At 37.0% G+C, this 23,613-nt stretch overlaps 1 protein-coding gene across 1 annotated transcript in view; it reads left to right on the top strand.

Annotated features, from left to right (window-relative positions):
• Positions 1-5,613, top strand: part of LOC124543036 (E3 ubiquitin-protein ligase MYCBP2) — an 89,274-nt gene extending 83,661 nt beyond the window's left edge. Inside the window, exons 69-74 of the mRNA XM_047121048.1 lie at positions 364-549; positions 637-744; positions 1,007-1,204; positions 1,804-1,962; positions 2,511-2,619; positions 3,043-5,613. Coding sequence (XP_046977004.1) covers positions 364-549; positions 637-744; positions 1,007-1,204; positions 1,804-1,962; positions 2,511-2,619; positions 3,043-3,164 — 882 coding nt within the window. The 3' untranslated portion in view covers positions 3,165-5,613. The remainder of the gene's footprint in view (positions 1-363; positions 550-636; positions 745-1,006; positions 1,205-1,803; positions 1,963-2,510; positions 2,620-3,042) is intronic.
• Positions 5,614-23,613: the final 18,000 nt, after the last annotated feature.

Here is a 23,613-nt window from a genome sequence, read left to right as displayed (position 1 = left end):
TGATACTGTCATTGCGTGGCTACAAGGGAGACAGCTGAAAATCAGCAGAGGGATAAAAATCCCTCATAGCCTGAGCTGTCTCCTTTTGACTGCACACAAGTTTTATATTCATTATATATGTATATATATATATATTTTTTTTTTTTTTCGTTATTATTATATCTTTCTTTGTTTATGTTTTTTTTATATCAATTTTTTCTTTATATGTGTGTATGTCAATAAATGTTTTTTCTTTCTTTCTTTCTTCTTTCTTCTTTCAATAAATATACATTTCCCTTTTTATTCCTGTTTCTAACTTTAAAAATATTTCGTAAATTTAATGTTATGTTTACTGTGAATATGTATATATATCGTTATGAACAGGAACACGGTCGCGAGGCCTGCACCCGCGTGCACAGCTGCGGTCACGCATGCGGCGGCGTGCGCGATGAGAAAACGTGCCTGCCGTGCTTGTTCGGGTGCGCCGGTTGCGAATCGCTGCGGCAGGACGCAGACGACATGTGCATGATTTGCTTTACCGATCCACTTCAGGCTGCGCCCGCTATCCAGGTAATAACACTTTATTATTTAGTGTACGCTGCATATTCTGCAATATATCTAAATATATTCCATGTACACTGTAAACAATTGTTCCAGCTGACATGTGGGCACGTGTTCCATCTGCACTGTTGTAAGAAGGTCCTGGCGAACAAGTGGGTCGGGCCCCGCATTACATTCTCTTTCTCGCAGTGCCCTATTTGCAAGGTTAGTAGATTAAAATAACATAAGAGGTGTGTATAAAACGTGTCGATTGACTTCAGTTGGGATCACAGTTCAAACTAAACAACACATAAACGTCCAAAGACGCAAGCTATTTTGTTAATTTTATCCTTTCACACGTCCATGTATTATAACTCTGGCTCAACATACAAAGAGTCATGATATCGATTGATACTACATGCCAACAAGCTTTTTAGCATGTAGTATCATAAAAAGATTGTAACTGTCAAAACAATTGTGCGAACAGGAGGATATGACCCATTGGACTTTGGAAGAACTCCTGTCGCCGATCCGTCGCCTGTCCGAAGAGGTGCGTCGCAAGGCGCTGATGCGGCTGGAGTACGAGGGGCTGGCGGCGGGCGGGTCCCGCGGCCGCGCTCAAGAGGACCCCGCCACATACGCTATGGAGCGCTACGCCTACTACGTCTGCCATAAGTGCGGCAAGGTTACTGAAGTCGTTTTCTGTCTTTTAGTTTGTAATATTTTATTTGATATCGACACACATTGTTTTCGTTTGTTATCTTCTTGGCTTACTGGCGATTGAGTTCGACGCAGTTCTATTGAGTTATCATACTTCATACGTTTTCTCGGTTATTGTTCTCTGCATGGTTATAATTATTTTTTTTTACTTTTTAAAGTAATTCCTTACCTTTTTCTTAAATGAAGTATAATTACTAAATACATTTTTGAGTAACTGTAAATTTGTATATTGAAATTATGCAATAGAAAGGATCTGTCTAATATTGAGTAATTAATTACTGTTTCTGTACGCATAAACAAATCTGGTGTGCTGCATTCCGATTTATTAACCCAAGGAACGCGTTCAGGCGTACTTCGATTATTTTTTTTTTCTTTTTAAAGTAATTCCTTACCTTCCTCTTAAGTGAAGTATAATTACTAAATATATTTTTGATTAACTGTAAAGTTGTATATTGAAATTATGCAATAGAAAGGATCTGTTTAATATCGAGTAATTAATTACTATACGCATAAACAAATCTGGTGTGCTGCATTCCGATTTATTAACCCAAGGAACGCGTTCAGGCGTACTTCGGGGGGCTGGCGCGCTGCGAGGCGGAGAGCAGCGGCTGGTGGGAGCCGACGGAGCTGGTCTGCGGCGCATGCAGCGATGTCGCGGGCGCGCGCACGTGCCCGAAGCACGGCGCCGACTTCCTCGAGTACAAGTGCCGTTACTGCTGCTCCGTCAGTATCAACCGCCACATACCGCCCACACTTGACTTTAGTCTAATCGTCTAAAAACTTGAATCAAATGCGTTTACAACACGACTGTAAACACATCCGCCCGCACTTGACTTTAAACGTTTAAAAACTTGAATCAAATGCGTTTACAACACGACTGTAAACACATCCGCCCGCACTTGACTTTAAACGTTTAAAAACTTGAATAAAATGCGTTTACAACACGACTGTAAACACATTGAAAATGCAGCGTGTCATCGTCCGTTGTGACACGTCGGTTCAAACATACTGAACATGCATTATTTCATTCGTCTTCATTCGTCGCCCGCTTTTACAAATATACCTTAAAATCGTTTAAAAACTTGAATAAAATGCGTTTACAACACGACTGTAAGCACATTGAGGATGGGGCGTGTCATCGTCCGTTGTTACACATCGGTTCGAACATACTGAACATGCATTATTTCATTCGTCTTCATTCGTCGCCCGCTTTTACAAATATACCTTAATTATCTTCAACTTATCTTTAAAAACTGTTACTCATTCTGCAGGTGGCAGTGTTCTTTTGCTTCGGTACGTCGCACTTCTGCAACTCGTGCCACGACGACTTCCAACGTGTTACAAACATACCCAGACATTTATTGCCGCAATGTCCCGCCGGTAATTCTTTCTGTATATCAATCGAAAGAAGAAGCAATGTTCAACTTATTACAAACCCTTACGAAAAATAGAGTCGAGTTGGTCCAGTGGTTAGAACGCGCGCATCTTAACCGATGATTGCGGGTTCAAACCCAGGCAAGCACCGCTGATTCATGTGCTTAATTTGTCTTTATAATTCATCTCGTGCTCAACGGTGAAGGAAAACATCGTGAGGAAAACTGCATGTGACAAATTTCATAGAAATACTGCCACATGTGCATTCCACCAACCCGCATTGGAACAGCGTGGCCGAATATGTTCCAAACCTTCTCCTCAAAGGGAGAGGAGGCCTTTAGCCCAGCAGTGGGAATTTACAGGCTGTTGTTGTTGTTACGAAAAATAATTGGTAAGTCATTTAACGGTTACGTATGATTATTATTTCAGGACCCAAAGGAGAGCAGCTTCCCGGGTCGTCCGACGAGTGTCCGCTCCACGTGCAACATCCGCCGACGGGCGAGGAGTTCGCTCTCGGCTGCGGCGTCTGTCGCCACGCACACGCCTTCTAAGCCAACAATTGTTCGATCGCAATCCGTATAACTTGCACACATTAATGTCCTAGCAATACTACCATTTTAATGTTAGTCGAAAAGAAAACTACACCACCCCTAACTGACAGATTTTGATCAGGAATACTCGCTAACCTTTACTCGTTGGCTTGTACAAGACATAACCCCGGGTAGTATAAATTGTCACTTTTGCATTCCCGAGCAAATTCTTCGGATTGATATCGGATGAAGTGATGAATTGTAATAAAACAAGCACATGTCCTCGTGGTCTTCATTCTGCGCAAGTGCAGCGCCAGAATAGACCATACGTTTGTCAATGGTTAAACTTAATCGTTTGCCTGAAGAGGAAAACATGCCTTTGAATGACTTATATGAAACCACTGAGGCGATTGTTCCTAGTATCAATTGTATACAATCACCGACAGCAATTTATTTAAAATTCGGTCGGTATTTGTTAAATATTTAACCGATTTAATTAGTTAATAAATATGTTAGTATTGCGTTTTTTGACGATGCGTTTTCGAAGATATATTTATAATTGTCCAGTCACGATGAGTTTTGTAATTTTTATTTAAAATATAAGCAGATATGTTCAGTTGAAGGTGTGTTTTGGTTTTGTTCTTAATATGTAAGAATTAGTTGGAGAGTTATTTATTGATAAAATATTATGTATTGAAATTGAATCGAGGCCCCGTGTTAGTTAAATAGTTATTCATTTCGTATAAAATAAAGCTTCCTCAATATTCTCACAGCTTCCATCGGCAATCACAGCGTGGACTCGTGACCGAGTACTACTCGTAGATATATTAACTGTATTTAAGCAATCATCGAGTAGGGTTTTAGGAATAAATGTTTTGAATGCATATTTAACAGTATTGTTTTCTCGATACGTACACGTATTGTGCATTGACGATTGTACGTGTGTCTATACGTGTAAAGCAATGTTACACACGGTCACTTAATACGAGAAGAGAAAAACGCGCACATACAATCAGTGAGATACTCTTTTGTTATTACAAATATATTATTGTAACGAAAAATGTATAGTATAATTTACATAAATGCTCTTACTTGTGTTATAATTGATGCCTAAGATTGCATTCATTGCTCTTTTAAAATTAAAATGGTGGGCTGTTTCATGTACCGATTCGAAGTTTGATTTTTTTTACACAGAGACCGTTGTATGCCATTTGACAATTTTCGGCTTTGTAATACTTGTGCCAAGATCTTGGAACTCATCGTAAGGATCATCTTTGATTGAAATCACTTCAAGTCTCTTTCTCTCTCTCTCTCTCAACTCTGCAAAGTCTAAAGAGTATAATATTCAGAAAAACGAGTTGTAAGGGATTAGAATAATATGGTATTCGTTTGGTTTTGAGATATTTCACAGTTATAATATATATGAATATTCAATAACTACGCAGATATTAAATTGCGGCAATGAGTGTATCGGTTTTGTGTATTACCATATATTCCTATAATATGTAGTAGCTGTAATAGATATTAATTAATCGATGTTGTAATATCCTGCCTTCTCTGTATAATCTTGTTTTTGATTGAGTTTAAGATCGATTATGTAATTATATAATTAAATTCTATTATATTTTGTATATCTATAGTTATGATGTTACTTTTATTGATAATATTGTTTGAACTAATGGGACGAGGCGAGTCTGTAGCGGAAAGAGTTCTGTGAGATTGTAGCCGATACGATAATTTTATCGTTACGTCATATTGAGCGACGGCTCTCGTGCATATCTAACTCTGCGTGCTGCGGCGACATCTGAAGTAATAAAGGTTGCATGCAAGGAAATCCTAGAATGTATAACGGAAGCATTAGTAATAATATGCACCACGATTCGCATTGTCTACTTCGTTATTTTATGTCAACCTGTGTTTCGGTTTCACGTGTAATTGAATGTCGTGTCATCGTAATAATAGATATTGTACACTACAGTGTCTCCTCGATAGGATCTCATGTATCAATAATATCTCCATGTATTCAGATTTAAGGTTATTTCACATAAATGACGATACTATATATATCCAGCTAACGAATTGGAGAAATTATTGAAACAGCAATAGACTAATACTATCTTTTAATATTGATGTGCTATATCAATGTATGTAAGTTTTGAGAAATTTCTCCTCGTTCGTGGGCGGAGCCTCCTTGTAAGCATGGAAACTGACAAGAGAAAGGAATTAATGCGTGGACCTCTAAACTATACCACCCTGGTAAAAAGTCAAAATTGTCTGAACTATCACTCATCTATAACTTAAACGTAAAACACTTTCGGCATATGTAACAAAATTATTTTTTAAAATATTCACTCACGGAATATATGTCCTGCTATTATAATATTGGGTGCACCTTAGTCTTCTATGTAATGAATGATAAATAGGTTATGGAACTAGGTAAGAAATTTTTCAGTAAAGCTTACAATACGTACTGTTTTGTTTTATTTTCATTGCATCCATTTCTTGGATCTTCGGAAGCTCTGATATTCAGAGAGGGTCAGTGGCCTAACAACATATCCCTATACACATGTAGGCCATTCTATTCCTAAGTAGAAATAAGTTGATATATTTTTTAATGATTTACCATTAACAAACCTAAATCAATTTATAATGAATTATATAATAAATAGATTATCAGTTATACTATAAAGATTAATACTATATTAAATAGAGAACATAAAATATATATGAAGCTTTTTGCTATAGACCTGTATAGTACGACACAAATTAGATGTAGTATCGGAAAATGCAATGGAATGAAAATAAAACTGATTACTGCTGATTTACACAAACTAATTTTTGGATAGCTAATCATCGTCGAGTACCCATTCACGAAAATCACCTTGCCATACTTTTCCGACAGTTCCCAATGGCCGCCATACCACTGCAAAGGAGTATTTTTTTTAAATTTGTTATTTTTTTTATACAGCCGTTCTCTAAGCGACCAGTACTTTTATTTTCCTTTCTTTAAAATGAACTCTTTGTTAAATCTTAACAATTAAGCTAATTGCAATCAACATTTTTTTTATTTTCCTTCGTAAGTACGGCTGAAGCGTTTCAAAATAACAGATAGCAGTTAAAATATCGATTGTACAGTCAGCGTAAAATAATTAGAGACACTTAGGATATTCAAATAATTGACGCAACCAAAAAGTTAATAATATCGCAAACAAAGTTTCCTTATTGTTGTCAACGATATAATCGCTCAAAAAGTCGAGACGTTTAAAATGTCATATAGATCGTTTCAGTCAAACCGCCATATTTTATAGAGAATTACTTGGAAGGTAATAGGGATCTGGAGTTAATTTCGATTTCGATGCCGATGAACCTGCTAAACCTAACCTAAACACGATCAAGAATTTGTGGAGCAAATTGGCTCAGGTACGGGACAGTGCGCGAGCAAGAACCGTCGCAAATTTAAGGACTCACATCGAAGAAATTTGGGAGTCCATGAGAGGAACAATTTTTGCTACAATGCGGTACAATTAATGCGAGGACGTCTCGACGTTATTTGAATACCCTGAGTGTCTCTAATTATTTGACGCTGACTTGTATGTGCAGCGATCATCCCTTAATCACTGGGTCAAATCTTGGCTCGCACTTTTAATCTATATAATAGGTTGGGGAAAAAGTTTCTTCGTATTTTATACGAAAATTCAAAAAGATTTTTTTATACTTTATTTACATTTGACTAAAGTATGTAGGTGCCATTTTGTTCCATAACTTTTTGCCATCTTGTTGGTAGTGACATGATCCCATTGCTGTAAAAATTTTGGGGCTTCTGATCGAAAAACTGCGACAAGTGGTTTTGGCAGTCCTCTCGTGATGTTAACCTGACACTGCCTAAGGAATTATGCAGAGACCGAAACAGATGAAAATCTGAAGGTGCAAGGTCAGGACTATACGGCGGATGCATTAATACCTCCCAGCCAAACTCTCGTAATTTTTGTTGAGTTGCTAAAGATGTGTGAGGTCTAGCGTTGTCATGGTGAAAAACCATACCCCTTCTGTTGATCAATTCTGGCCGCTTTCTCTCAATTTCTTACTTCAATCTCATCAATTGTTCGCAATACAGTTCTGAATCGATGGTCCTGCCGGGCGGTAACAGCTCATAATGAATGATGCCCTTCCAATCCCACCATACTCACAGCATTACCTTGTTGCGAGTTAATCCGGGTTTTGCCACAGTCTGTGAAGCTTGACCGGCCTTTGACCACGATCTTTTTCGCACGTTCTTGTCGTATGTGACCCACTTTTCATTACCAGTTATCAGCTTCTTCAAAAATGGTTCGGTTTCATTACGTCGTAATAAAGAATCACAAATGAGTACACGGTTCATTAGGTTTCTTTCAGTGAGTTATGAGGCACCCATATATCGAGCTTTTTTGTGTACCCAGCTTTATTCAAATGAGTCAAAACCGTTTTGTGGTCAATTGCCAGTTCTTCAGCTACATCGTAACTACTAATATGCCGATCTTGCTCCACTTTTTCAAAAATGGCATCAATTTTGTCCGTAACTGGGCGACCAGAGCGAGATGCATCTTTGATATCAAAATTTCCGGCTTGAAAACGCTTAAACCAAACTTGCGCTACTCTCACAGATACTGCATTAGGTCCATAAACATCACAAATTTTTTTCGCGGCTTGAGTTGCATTTTTACCTTTTTTATAGTAAAATTTTAAAATGTATCGAATTTCTTCTTTAGATTCACTCATTTATTTTATAAAACAAATGAAAATCACACAAATTCCTAATTTGAATTTGGAAGTGCCTTCTTTAAAATTAAAACTTTTTAATGACACCAAAACCAGCCAGATACAAATGATATAGCCAAAGAGATTTTATTACAAGTTCATACATACTATATGCGAAAAGACTTTTTCCCCAACCTAATATATAAAAATTTAGTGTCCCGAAACTCCGAAACTACTGAACGGATTTATATAAAATTTAACCATGTAGAATATGGCCCACCTTAAAAGGTAGGATAGTTTTTATCTTAATTATTGTTCTCAATATTTATTATTCAATGTTTATTATCGGTTAGTTTCATTAATTTCCAAATAGATGGCGGCTTAGCAACTAAGTTGCACAGGTATTCGGCAGATGGCGTCGTATATATATATCAGTATTTGTTTGATTCCAAGTCATTTTCGCTTATATTCTGGACATAATCATACTATAACAATTTTTCGTGAATCATTTTCATAATTATACTTTGTATTGTGTTATTGTTGTGCAGTATTCAGATTGAATATTTTTAATATTATGAATAATAATAATACTTGGGTATGTCGGAAGCGGTAGGCGCCAATGTGACCGACATGAAGCAATCACTGCAGGAGTGTTTCTTTGGTCGCCTGAAAAAAGTACTCAAAAGTCTTTTGTCGAGTGGTTCGCGCTTTCAATGGTTGGGTCATGCTGGTCTTGATTTTCTCTTTCGGCATACTCAAGTGGACTCAAAAAGAACTAAACACCTTGGATAGGAGAGTCCGTGTCCTGCTGACTGCATATCGGATGCATCATCCTCGGTCTTCGGTGATGAGATTGTATATCCTTGGGAGATGTGGTGGCCGTGGCTTTTTAAATGCAAAGACCCTACATAATCGTGATGTATACAAACTCAGGAAGTATTTTCTCCACACTGACTTGGATATGCACCGAGATGTAGTTACAATAGACAAGGGGCTACTCTCCTTAGGCAAAGAAACTGGCGCAAACCTGTAGTACCAAGTACTGAGAACCGCAGGGGGGTATGGAAGAGCAAGGAGTTGGAAAAGCAACACCGACGCTTCTGTCGGGCCCTTCATGGACTTTATGTGGACTTTATGGTGTCCGTATCTTGGCTAGGGTTCGACAATGTAATCGGTGAAATCAAAGGTTTTGTCGGTGCAATTATGGACAAATTTATCATGACGAACAATCATCGGAAGTATATTGTGAGGGATGGCACGCCGGACATATGTCGGGTGTGTCACACTCCGGGCGAATCCCTTAGACATCTTTTTTCCGGTTGTTCTCGTCTTGCTAATAGACAGTATTTGCAAAGACATAATCAAGTGGCCAATATTATCCATCAACAACTTGCACTTCGATACGGCCTTGTGGTATCAGAGGTACCATACTACAGGTATGTGCCCGACCCAGTTCTCGAGAATGGTCATATCACGCTGTACTAGGACCAATCTATTATGACTGACAGGACTGTTGTCGCCAACAAGCCTGATATAGTGGTGATAGATCGGTCAGAGCGCTGCACGATAAATGTTGACGTCACCATCCCTCATGACAAGAATCTCGTGAAGGCTGAGAAGGATAAACAAATAAAATATCTTGACTTAGCTCACGAGGTTGTCGACATGTGGGATGTGGATACAGCAGTTATTGTGCCGATAGTTGTTTCAGCGAATGGCCTTATGGCCAATAGCCTCGACCAACACCTTAAAAGGCTCTCGTTAGGCAGCTGGGTCAAGGGCCTGATGTAAAAGGCATTACTCCTCGGCGCGGCGCGTATTGTGAGGAAGTTCCCCTCTTTCGAGCCCTGTCCACCGATGGCTTGGACCCTGTTCCCGAAACTGTTTGGCCTCTGTATAAATGTTTGTATTTATTATTTTAAAATGTAATTATGTATGAGTGAGAATAAATAAAATAAAAAGTAATAGTAGTAATAAGTAAGTGTCACATAATTATTTCTTGATGGCCTTTTATTTTTTGTTATTTAATTAGTTTAGAATAATTTGTTCAGCCGTTCATTTTGATCTATTTTATTTATTCAAATGATAAAATATTTTATTTACTTATTAATTTCAGTATAATACCGCGGACCTTAACAATCAGTAGAGTAACAATGCACGATGTGTGCCTGCTAATAAAGCTCAGCAAATTGCAGGAAGAAATGCAGCTCAACGAATCAGAATAGTAAAAATTCGCAGACAAGAATCTCGAGAACTGTGTGATGAACGTCTACGAAATAATATATTGGGAATAAGATTTGCGCGAGAACGGCACATAGCCATATTTGGAGAAAACGACAGCGACAAAAAACCAACCGTGCATTAACAGGTGCATCATGCCTTCGCATTGCGCTTGAATATGCACCAGACATCAAATACTCTGCACATCATCAAATTATAACTGATGCAATGGATAAAATCAACTAGGCTGCTGGATGCGTATCAGTATCTAGGACGAGGTATGTCGTTAAAAATTCATTTCTTACACTCCCATTTAAGTTTTTTTCCTGAAAACATTCTGGGTTCTGTAAGTGATGAACGCGGTGAAAGATTTCATAAAGATATTGAGAAGCAAGCAGAATACGAGAAGCATTGCCAAGGTAGATGGGAGCCAGCCATGGTTGCAGACTTCCTTTGGAGCCTCCAGAGGGAAACTGGCGCTACTAACTATAAAAGGAAAGCTAGTTCGAAAAAAAGTATTTTTTTATGTAGCATAACACTTTATTTTATATTTGTCACTTATTATGGAGGTAATTTTAGTGAAATCAATAAACGCGTTTCACTATTAAACTAGATGTGATAGAACAATTTTGTTTCGATATTTGACTTTGTTTTAAGGTGGCAAAACATAATTACATAGTGTGAAACCAGGGAAATTAAAAAATATATATATTTTGTTGCATAGATATTCAGTTTCTGGTAACACACGTTGCTGTTTTCACACAGTCGTTATTCTTTTGAGTGGCAAAAGCGAGGTTTGCCTTATTCTCATATTTTGATTAGGCTTGAAGATAAAATCCTTCCAGAAGAAATTGACCAAATAATTTCTGCCATTCCGAATCCAAAAACTGCCTCAGAATTCTTTGATATTGTTACCAGTCACACGATCCAAGGACCGCGTGGTGCTTTTAACATAACATCACCCTGCATGGAAGAAGGAAGGTGTAAGAAACGTTTTCCAAAACTCTACCAATAATACTAATACGAATATCGATGATGATCCAGTATATCGCCGCAGAGATCCTCAGTATTGTGATCATGTATTTGCAATGCGTATGTTGAATTCTACAAATTAAGTGGATATTGATAATCGGTCGGAAATGATCTAAAACAACATTTTATATCATTAGAATACAAATCATCAAATAAATCAGAAGTATAGATGACAGGACATAATATAAGTAACTAACTGATACAAAGCAATAATTTGTAGAAGTCATCCAATTTACCTCGCTCGCCAAACCAATAAAGGATAAATATTTTTTAAATATTTAAATTTATTTTCAAGTTTTCGATTGTGTTCCACATATTATTATGATTTATATTTTGAATTTTGCAAAGCCTCAAATCTAGGCTAAATAAAATTATGGTAAAATATTGCATGAATAAACTGATTTAATTTCACTTGCGGTCGTAAAATATACATAAATTATATACCTGAGTTATACGGAATCTAAAACTGAAATCGTTAGCGAGAACATGAAACAAATACTTTTATTTTTTTACATTAATTTATACTCATTAACTGCCAAGTCACTTGATAAATCGTTGCGAATTTTTGGGGGCCGAGATGCACTTCCGGACGAGTTCCCATTCGTCTTGAAAATGGAAATAAAAGTAACAACTAAAGAAGGTGATTATTATTACCGTCACCTATGTACATGCTCTGTCCTGAAACCGACATGGAGCCTGACTGCTGCACATTGCATCCAAGGATTAGAAGAGATGGCATCGGCACCTCATGTAAAAGGCGTTATTAGACATAATTTTTCTTCCGACCAAGAGTCTTCATATAGCAATATATTGTCGATGCTTAAAGAACCAAATTTTCGTATGAATATGGCGCAAAATGACATTGGCCTTCTACTATCTGAAACAATAACTGTTTCTCGATTTGCAAAATTTAGTTCAGTCGATTATTTTACTCTATACGGTACTAAAGTTTTGACCTTAGGGTATGGCCGTACCGAAGGTTCTAATGGAACCATCGGCGATGCTTTTAGTGTCAACAAGCCGTTGCAAGTTTTGGATGCTGTTATTGTTAAGTGTCCAACGAGGTTATTTTCGCCGTCGTTTTGTTTGGGAGGTATTTGTGGTTTATGGCCTGCTTCCCATCATGGTGACTCTGGTGGGCCCGTATTACACGTATCTGGCATTGTCGGTGTTTGTTCAGGTCAGATTGATGGAGAGGGACAAAAAGACGTTGGAATGTTTACACCTGGAAGTGCTTACGTCGATTGGATTGCAAACGTTATAAATTCAATTGCGCCATAAAGTTTTTATGATTTGCCCGAGGTAACGATAATGTTTGTTAAAAAACGTTTTATTCTATTCGTGTATATAAATAAATGCAAAAGATTCTAAAATAAAACGAACTTATTATTTTTAAGATTTGCTTTATTGTTGTTCAGCGTTCTGTTAGGTATTTCAATAAAATAAATTCATTTTAGCTAATTTTTATAAAGTTATATTTTATTTATTTCCTAATTTATTTATTTTAATTAAAAAGGTCGTCTTATTAACAGGACGCAAATGTATTAAATTTTATTGTTCCAAGTCACTTTGATAGTTGCCACATTGCATTACGCATTCTATGATTCTATAAATACAATAATAAGCCTCGAGGGATCGCCTTGTCGAGCGGTCTTGCAAGGACTATCGTTATATGCCTCCTTCTAGAACATCAAGTAGAGACTTAGATATAAAGCCTGAGTTTCACATCTTGAATGATAGTGGAGATTATTGGCCTGAAATGCCTGCAGCGACGAGCAGGAAAGGTTTTTTAAGAAATGTGATAAAATACTGTTACTTCCTGATTCCTTTTTCTTCTTGAGTAACTGATGTAAGCTTTTCTTAATAGTTTTTATGAATCGTCTCGTTACACACCTTGACGAGGGTTTGGCTTGCGTTCAGGCTGCATTAGCGCAGGACACATCCAATTTGTTCGGCCGAATCTTTTATTACGAAAATAACCAAATATTAATATAAAAAATAAATATAAATTTATTTTAATAATAAATTAAATTTTAAAATTATAAAATGAACCTCCAACAAGAAATCAATCGTATCGTATCGGTTTGACGACCTCCGTGGTCGAGTGGTTTGTACACCGGTTTTCATGGGTACGCCACTCCGATGTCCCGGGTTCGATTCCTGGCCGAGTCGATATAGATTATCATTAGTTTTCTATGTTGTCTTGGGTCTGGGTGTTTGTGGTACCGTCGTTACTCCTGATTTTGCATAACACACGTGCTTTAGCTACTTATATTGGGATCAGAGTATTGTGTGTGATGTTGTCTCATATTTATTTTTTATATTTATATTTTTATCGTAGCTGTAGGCACTCACAAGCGCATTGGAGTGCTTGGCTGTTTCGCTCGCGCAGCTTTCTCGCCCACTCGGTTATCGCCATCGCTCCCTATTTATGGGTTTAGTTTAAAATGACGTTTTGGATATTTTAATTTGAAACATTACAAATGCAAAAGTAGCTATATCTTTCTGTCAATAATTAATTTATGATGAAATTATGCGTAGAAGTATTTAGAAAACTTGAACCTCAGGGAAAACCATTTTAATACATCATACCAAATAAACAACTCCTACATTACGAGGCGCTGTTGACAGCTAGTAGTTTATAGTTTTCTACGTATTTAAGTTCTATGTATCCATAACACAAACGGTCGACTTTTACGATTCATTTCTAAAGTAAGATATTACAAGTTATTTTCATTTTTTTTTATTAGGTCGAACTAATTATTGGTATTCCTGGGTAATATCAAAGATAGTTTATATAATATTTCGTTTGACTGTTTAAGGTCCCAGTTTCAGTTTTTTATTGAATAACTGAATCAATAAAATTGTGACAATGTATAGAGCCAATGGGTATTTTATCAGTGTTTAATTATAAAGTTTATAAGACTTCCTTGCCGGTACAAAAGTAGATGTTTGTAAACAATTTACTGATGTTCAATCGATCAATTAGTAAATACAGATCGATATACTATTCAACGGTATTATTCACGAAACAATACTCGATTGGTTTATGCAAGAAGCGTCTAACAGCGATATTATCTATACGTAAACAGTCGAAGGGAAACCACTTGATATTTTATATCGAATTTGATAAGTATCATCACTAAATGAGATCGATTCGCCGTTACATTTGGTATCTCGTTATCTCCTCTATCTGGGACGATCGCAGACCAAGAATCACACATTCTGTGTACAATTTTCTCAACACTTGTGAATGAAGTGGTTTAATGTAGTGTCAATTCATGTGAAGTCACGTTTTGTTAAAGGATGATCACTTTAGGCAACTTTAAGGTAAGAAATATTTTATAAACAAGAATAAAATAATTATTTTATTATTCAAAAGAGAGATAAACAGGTCACACTAAGAATGTATTAAATATATTCTTAAGAATATTCGTTTTCTATTCAAGAAATTGTTAAGTTGGCGAAAGATCGGCTGTCACCTTTGTACTCTCGCCGTGGCTTTGAGCTTCAATACTACCTGGCGAACACCGAGAGAGGCGTTTCGGTACGGTGGTCTGCAAAGCTTGTTGCTGATCACTGTGGCGTCGGCATTGGTGGCCTTTCCCGTGGTTCTTTTGCATCTCGCTGTAGGGCAGCTCAGCCAGCAAGACGCTGTAGGTATTTGGAAAGCAGTGCCCTTCTTTAAAGGTAAAACATTAACGAAATAACAAATAACATAATCAATAGCTACAACGGGTCTGTACAAAAGCGTGTACATATGTAGATAACTCCCTTATGTATTGTTTGTCTGTTTGTGAAGAAATGGGTTGTCTAACACTGACGATGCATTTAGTACATACGTAATTAAAGATAATAATATATATTATTTTCAATTGGATTTCGATCACGATATGATAATTATAAAAGATGTGTTTACCATCGAGTAAAGAGATAAAAGCAATAATGATATCAATTAGAAGTGATACGCATCGAATAAATGAATGTACTTTGACACCTATAACTTTACTATTAATGTTCAAGGTTTTAAAAGCTTTTGAATCATCATGTTACAATATGAAATTTTTAATCTACTACCAAATGTTGTGTGTAATGTAAGATGTTGATTATACCGAAAATATAGTTAATATTTAGTTATTCTTTATTCCAAAATTAATTTCTTTGTTAACTATGGTGCATACGGCCAGTATTATAATCAACGGATATGATTGCGTCGTTTTTTATGGTTTTAACTATAACAACAGCCTGTCACCAGCTACACGACATGCTGCAACAGCCGCACAAAACAGAATTGAGTGCGTATCCTCGAGATTTTCACTGCTCTCAAAATAACCTGCGAGCAGTGAATCCAGAGTGCACACTAGGTCCCTATTCCGTTTAGTCATGGGTAAACGTGGCAACCGTGGCCTAAGCTCAGCGGGAGTGTTACGATACTCCCGAATCGCATCCCCCAGTGCGCTCCTCAAATGATCACTGTACTTACTTGTTGTAATAGCCATATCACCACCGCCCTCATCATCATGTTCTGGGCCCTGTGGTATTGCAGGAAGTGGTTCCTCAACCACGGGCGTTGACGGGCCGGAAGTGACATCGTTATTACATGTTTCCGAGCGAATCCGATCAAGTACGGTGTCACTCAGCCTGTTGTTACGCAGAATGACTCGCACCTGATCCGATAGTCGTTGAGCCGAGACGTTGATAGCTGGTTCAAGCGCCTGAAACAGAGAGAGCATCCTAACACGGTACGCCGTGAGGTTAGTTCCCCCCTTTGTAGCCCCATAGTATGCGCGCATGACATTTTCATTGATGGGTTGTGTCCATTGCATGCGCTGCACACCACCACCGGAAGCGGGGACCCCGTTCGAGACCGGTTGGCCTCTGGCTCCCAAGCCCGTCGGTGGCCGGCGTCTCCCCGCTCGACGTACAGGTGTTGGCGACGTCGGCGGGGAGAAGTACTCGTCGCTCGAGCTCGACGCAGCTGCAGACACCAGACTACTTCCTTGTGCGGGGTCCTGTGTCTGCGAGGCGGAGCTGAGCGGCGGGTCTGGGGATGAATAGTTGTGCGCTCGTTGTCTGGCTCTTGTCAACATGTTTTTGGGTTTTAAACATTCTTATTTTCATCAAAATTGGCCAAATCACCTCGCTATATACACTGATGCCTCTAAACTCTCTCCACTCGGATGCGTTGGCGCATCGTGTTGGATACCTAAGTATAAAATAGCTCTTCTTTTTAAATGTCCCCCTGAAACTTCTGTATTTTCCGGTGAGGCTATTGCTTTACTGGAAGCTATTAAGTTCGCTCAGTCACATAATATTCAACAGTCAATTATTTTATGTGACTCCTTAAGTTGCCTGTTGGCCATTACGGAAAATCCTTTTCGTAATAAACTGAGACTTTCCATCGTTTTCAAGATCAGAGAGGCCCTGTTATCCTGTCATCATCAGGGTCTACAAGTTTTGCTCGTCTGGATTCCAAGTCATTCCGGTATTATTGGAAACGAGATGGCTGACTCTTATGCAAAGACTGCTACACAATTTGGTTCATCGGAGCATTTTGTAAATTCTGCTAGAGATTTACTCACTCTTGCGAAAGCTGAAATGGATAAATCCTGGAACTCTTTTTGGATTTCATCAAAATCGGTTAAGGGTAAGTATTATTCGGCGTTACAACCTAAAATTCCGAGGCGTCCATGGTTTTCATTTCACAGGCACGCTGATCGTTGGATCATTTCCACTATCTGTCGTTTACGCCTCGGCCATTCCTGCACACCTGTCCACCTAGCAAAGATAAGAGTTCGTGATCACTCGCTGTGTGAATGTGGCCTTGACGAAAGCACCGCAACCCATGTCCTGTTCCTTTGTCCTAAACTTATTCATCCCATTTACGACGTTCTCCCTCCTAAAGTCCCTCGCCCTATAAATGTTGAATGTTTGTTGACGTTTGTGTTTAGTCCATTTTGTTCTTTTCTATGTAAATATATTAAATGTAATAAAATTAAGTTGTGAATAGTCCAATTGAGTGTTATATTTTAGTATATATAGTTTAGAGTACTAACAATTATTTTATTGTAACATATTATTAACCCTTAATGTTTGTGCTTTTCTAGGTTGAGGATTAACAAGGAAATTACTACTACTATGCTAGTCTTCAAAATTTAATTGAGTTTGTTTCCTCAACTGTTCCGATCAATCTCTTTCGTGTCTTCTCCATCCTACGTGACATTGGCGAAATAATCTGTGCCCTGTCGGCACAACTAAAAGCCATTAAACCAAGAATTGAATTGAATGATCAAAATTATAAAACATGGTTTTTTACCAATTAACAATGATCTTATAGTTATCTTCTTTTACTGATACAGCTTGCATTCGACGTTGGTGTCTTTCAAATCTTCGAATTTTTTAATCCAAGTTCTTTATATTTTTTTCACCAGGAAAACTTTTAGGTACATACGAGGGGTGTTGAGGATTTTCGGATTTTCTGTTGCCAGTAAAATGGGCGCTGCAGATGGTGGTATTTTTAGATGGGAACCAGTTATTTGGATGTCTACTAAAAGAAACAACGGTTATAGGTAAGATTCAATGATCGACGAAAATTAAACTGTCTTCCATAACAGTTAACAGACGGAGAATTGGTGACACATTGAGCGCCAGCACGAGCAAAACAAAGAACAACGTGCGTCGTATTTGGTTACCAAGTTATTAATTTGTTATTTTTTTTATATAGCCGTACTCTAAGCGACCAGTAACATTTTTCCTTTCTTTAAAATGAACTCTTTATTAAATCTTAACAATTTAGCTAATTGCAATCAACAACCTTTCAACCACATTGAAGGTGACTGGATGCGGTAGCTCAGGCAAGCATGCGAGCCGTTGGAAGCTGAAGATCTAGCCGCTGCAGTTCGGTCCGTTCCAAAGTGGAAGTCTCCGGGACCGGACGGGCTTCATAGCTTTTGGCTAAAATGGCTGCGCAGCTCGCAATAATGCTTGGCCTCTCAGTTCCTGTCAGCTCTAGAGTCTGGGTCGCTACCACAGTTCCTTACCACCGGAGTCTCCCACCTGCTCCATAAGTCAGGTAGTGCAACGGATCCTAAAAACTATAGACCGATTACTTGTTTACCGACGGCCTACAAGTTCCTTACCTCCATTCTGATGGATAAGATTAATATTCACATACCGAATAACAGTATTTTGTCTGTCTCTCAGAATGGATGCATGTGTGGATTACGAGGCACTAAGGAGTTACTCCTCATTGATATGTCCATTAGCCAACAGGTTTGTCGTTTTCGAAAGAGTCTGTCGACATGCTGGATAGATTACAAGAAGGCCTATGATTCCGTGCCGCATACATGGCTCTCGAGGGAGCTGGAACTGTATAAATTAGATACATCTGTATGCAGTTTCTTGAAATCATGTATGGGGCAATGGTGGATAGTCCTTCGCTATCCAGTATGCTGAGCGATTCATGGTAATGACGAATCGATAAGGATTGAGCGGTTAATATTCCAGGGCGATAGTTTGAGTCCATTGTGGTTTTGTTTAGCCTAGAACCCTCTAATTGACCCATTGAATTAACCCTCTATTGGAGAGTTCAAGGTTAGGCTATCGTTTCCGGAGAGGAGGTAAAGTAATATCCTACCTACTTTACATTAATGACTTAAAGCTCTTTGAGTTTATTTCTCTTTTGTTGTGAACCTGAAGGTGCCTTCAGGTTCACAACTAATGGAGTTACTTAAGGTAACAGAAACTTTTAGTAATTTTATTGTAATTAATTTATAATAATACGCCTTTTTTACCAATGTATTTTTATGAACGATTTGAATTTACGAAACGGCGAAGTTAAAAATGTCTGCGGAATTTTATTATATAAACGGATACTTTACCCCAAGAAAGATTTATTGACTTTGCAGAGTCGGAAACTTGGCGGTATAAGCTTATTCTTACTCCTAGTGCATATACAATGATTATCACTGATTTTATCAAAATGATCATGTTAGTGTGAATATACATAATATGTAATGTTGTAAATATATTGCGAGGCAACAGTGAGTATTCCTTATTAATTCCTATTCTTTAAAAACATCCCGAAGAGAGTCTCTAGCTCCAAGATTATAAATAAACCGGATTGCTCTCATTTGTAAAATAAAGACAGATTCAATATCTGCAGCGTTACCCCAAAGTAATATGCCATCTGACATAATACTGTGAAAATAACCAAAATAAACTAAACGAGCGGTATCAATATCAGTTAGTTGTCTAACTTTTCTAACCGCGTATGCTGCGGAGCTGAGTCTTCCTGCTAGGGATGATAAATGGGGACTCCACTGAAGTTTGAAATCCAATTCTATTCCCAAGAACACCGTCGTGTCGGCTACATCAAACCGGCCACCGCTTAAAGATATATTATAATCTTGCTTTCTAACATTCGGTAGGGTAAAAACTACACATTTTGTTTTTTGAGCATTCAAAACCAAATTATTTACTCTAAAAACAAATCGCGTATCTGTGATAATGCACCGTTCACATCGTCATTGTCAGTTTTTTCCTGTTGAATTTAAAAATCAGTGAAGTATCGCCAGCAAACAATACTATATCACAAATACCTTTAACATAGAAAGAAAGATCATTTATATATACTAGAAATAGAAAGGGACCCAAAATTGAACCTTATGGAACACCCATTTTCAGCGTAGATCCAGAAGACTTTATTCCATTAAGAAAAACTTGCTGGATTCTTTGACTCAAGTATGGAGCAATGAGATCAAAAGCCTTACCTTTTACACCGTAATATTTGAGCTTATAAAGAAGCGTCTCGTGTTCTACACAATCGAATGCTTTGGATAAATCACAGAATACTCCAATAGCATTCTCTGATTTTTCCCAAGAATATGTTTTAGAAGCGCAATTCCCGCATCAGTTGTTGATCGACCTCTTGTAAAACTTATTGCTCACTATGAAAAATATTATTTGTACCGAAATGGATAATAAGTTGATTTAAAATATTCTTTTTGAAAATTTTACTTAAAGAGTTTGGGAGTATTGAAATATGTCTGTAATTACTGAGATCGCTTCTATTTCCATTCTTAAAAAGTGGTAAGACTTTACTACATTTTAACAAGTTAGGAAATGAACCCGTGTCCAAACTCTTGTTAAAAACTACTGCTATATACGGAGCAATATCGTATATGATGTTATTAATGAATTTTACCGAAATGCCCCATATGTCGTTAGTTTTTTTTTTAATTTTGAATGTTTTAAATACTTTCATAACATCTAATACAGAAACTGTTTTAAAAGAGAAATCAATAACGCATTTCGAAACACTTTTTTTTAATAATCTAGCTGCATCTGATGTAGATGATTTTAAATCAGATGTTATTTTATTAGGTATGTTATCAAAAATATTTCAAATAAATTTGCAATTTATTTCTATTGGGAATAAGATCTGCGCGAGAAGGGCACATAGCCATATTTAAAGAACACGTCAGCGACAACACCAACCGCACGTCATCAAATTATAACTGATGCAATGGATAAAATAAGCCAATATTGTCAAATCTTAAAATTCGGCGATGAACCGACCGGTATATGTTCGTGCATCTGAAAAAGTTTTACTCGCACTTCTTCCTATTCCGCCGGAACCTTAAAAATCATTTTCTGACAAATCCGACAATTCGAAATTATTTTTACGTTAGATACGCAAATATAATACTTGCTTCCAAATGTCGTCCTTTGGCGCAACTAAAATTTGCGATCTCACATCTAATGGAAATAGTTTTGAAACTACATTCAAAATCCAAGGCTAAGTGTACCACATGATCATTCATGCCAAAGCGTAATGATGATCCAAAGTTTCTCTAAAGTTACTTTATGGACGATTTTGTGAGGAACTCGGTGCCTACATAATTTCATCGAACAAGCAAAAGAAGCAGATGCACAAGCTTTAATTGATTTCATCGTAAAATATTCAGTTTTTGGTAACACACGTTGCTGTATTTACACGTCTGTATTCTTTTGAGTGGCAAAAGTGAGGTTTGCCTTATTCTCATATTTTGATTTGGCTTGAAGATAAAATCCTTCCAGAAGAAATTGACCAAATAATTTCTGCCAAAATTCCGAATCCACTAACTGCCTCAGAATTCTTTGACATTGTTACCAGTCACACGATCCACGGACCGTGTGGTGCTTTTAAAATAAAATCACAAATCATGGAAGACGGAAGGTGTAAGTGTAAGTGTTTTCCAAAACTCTTTACCAATAATACTATTATCGATACATCGATGATGATCCATTATATCGCCGCAGAGTCAAATTCTACAAATTAAGTGGAAATCGATAATCGGTCGGTAGTTCCATACTCACCATTGCTGTCAAAAATGTATAAGGCTCATGGTGGAACTTTTGAATTCTATAGAAATGTCGGGAATCCATCAGGTTTACCACTTATTCTTCTACCTAATTTAAACCCACCTCCATTATGTAACTAATGTAAAAATGTTCTAGAAGCAACAATTCTGACGAGAAAATTTAAATAGATATTGTCCCGTTGCCACGTATTCAACTGAAAGCGCCAGAATCACAAATACTGTTTAAAATACTCCAATTTTCGAATTGTTTCGCTTTTTCAATGATCATGAATAAATTTTAAGGCCAACTATATCTATTTGCGGCTTGGATTTGACAAACCCGTGTTTCTTACGTGGTCAGTAGGAAAACCATCAAATCACTTCGTGTTAGCGAAAGACAGGCTAGCCAGGAATATCATACACACAAATTAATACTCATATAATAAATACAATATTTAAAATAAATATTTAGTTCTGATAATTTAAAATTTAAAAAAATAATAGTTCGAATTTAATGTTATGTTCATATTTATGACTATTTATTTTAATATGTTTTTTATTTATATAGTGAGAAAGTCACTAATTATAAATTATAATTTAATATAAGATGAATAAAATTTAAATTCGAAAATATGTGTATGTTGGTTTGTGCTTAATTTCAACATTTCGATACTTTACCTATTTACTTTTAAATTTAGCAAAAATTTTTATCTTAATTTGATTGTATATTGGTACAATTACTAAAAATTTTATTCATTATATTGTAATTACTGAGCCACAGCAGCGCGTGGCTGGGTGAGCTAGTATAAGTATAAGATGTACCTTTCTTCAGTTTGTATTTTATATACAAATAACATTGTTATATCATTAGAATACAAATCATCAAATAAATCAGAAGTATAGATAGCACAAGAAATAATATAAGTAACTCAAAGTAATATAAGTAAATCAATAATTTGTAGAAGTCATCCAAATTACCTCGCTCGCCAAACCAATAGGGCGATAAATTTATTTTCAAGTTTTCGATTGTGTTCCACATATTAGTATTATTTAATGTTTTTTAATGAATTTTACAAAGGCTTTTGCAAGTTTCAAATCTAGGCTAAATAAAATTATAGTAAAACATTTCATGAATAAACTGATTTAATTTTACTTGCGGTCGTAAAATATACATAAATTATATACCTGAGTTATACGGAATCTAAAACTGAAATCGTTAGCGAGAACATGAAACAAATACTTTTATTTTTTTACATTAATTTATACTCATTAACTGCCAAGTCACTTGATAAATCGTTGCGAATTTTTGGGGGCCGCGATGCACTTCCGGACGAGTTCCCATTCGTCTTGAAAATGGAAATAAAAGTAACAACTAAAGAAGGTGATTATTATTACCGTCACCTATGTACATGCTCTGTGCTGAAACCGACATGGAGCCTGACTGCTGCACATTGCATCCAAGGATTAGAAGAGATGGCATCGGCACCTCATGTAAAAGGCGTTATTAGACATAATTTTTCTTCCGACCAAGAGTCTTCATATAGCAATATATTGTCGATGCTTAAAGAACCAAATTTTCGTGACAAGATGACGATGGAAAATGACATTGGCCTTCTACTATCTGAAACAATAACTGTTTCTAGATTTGCAAAATTTAGTTCAGTCGATTATTTTACTCTATACGGTACTAAAGTTTTGACCTTAGGGTATGGCCGTACCGAAGGTTCTAATGGAACCATCGGCGATGCTTTTAGTGTCAACAAGCCGTTGCAAGTTTTGGATGCTGTTATTGTTAAGTGTCCAACGAAGTTATTTTCGCCGTCGTTTTGTTTGGGAGGTATTTGTGGTTTATGGCCTGCTTCCCATTTTGGTGACTCTGGTGGGCCCGTATTACACGTATCTGGCATTGTCGGTGTTTGTTCAGGTCAGATTGATGGAGAGGGACAAAAAGACGTTGGAATGTTTACACCTGGAAGTGCTTACGTCGATTGGATTGCAAACGTTATAAATTCAATTGCGCCATAAAGTTTTTATGATTTGCCCGAGGTAACAATAATGTTTGTTAAAAAACATTTTATTCTATTCGTGTATATAAATAAATGCAAAAGATTCTAAAATAAAACAAACTTATTATTTTTAAG

The sequence above is a fragment of the Vanessa cardui genome, chromosome Z (assembly GCF_905220365.1).
Source record: "Vanessa cardui chromosome Z, ilVanCard2.1, whole genome shotgun sequence".
NCBI classification, from domain to species: Eukaryota; Metazoa; Arthropoda; class Insecta; order Lepidoptera; family Nymphalidae; genus Vanessa; species Vanessa cardui.
The sequence above is the reverse complement of the archived record's forward strand: the minus strand, read 5'-3'. Positions and strand labels throughout refer to the sequence as shown.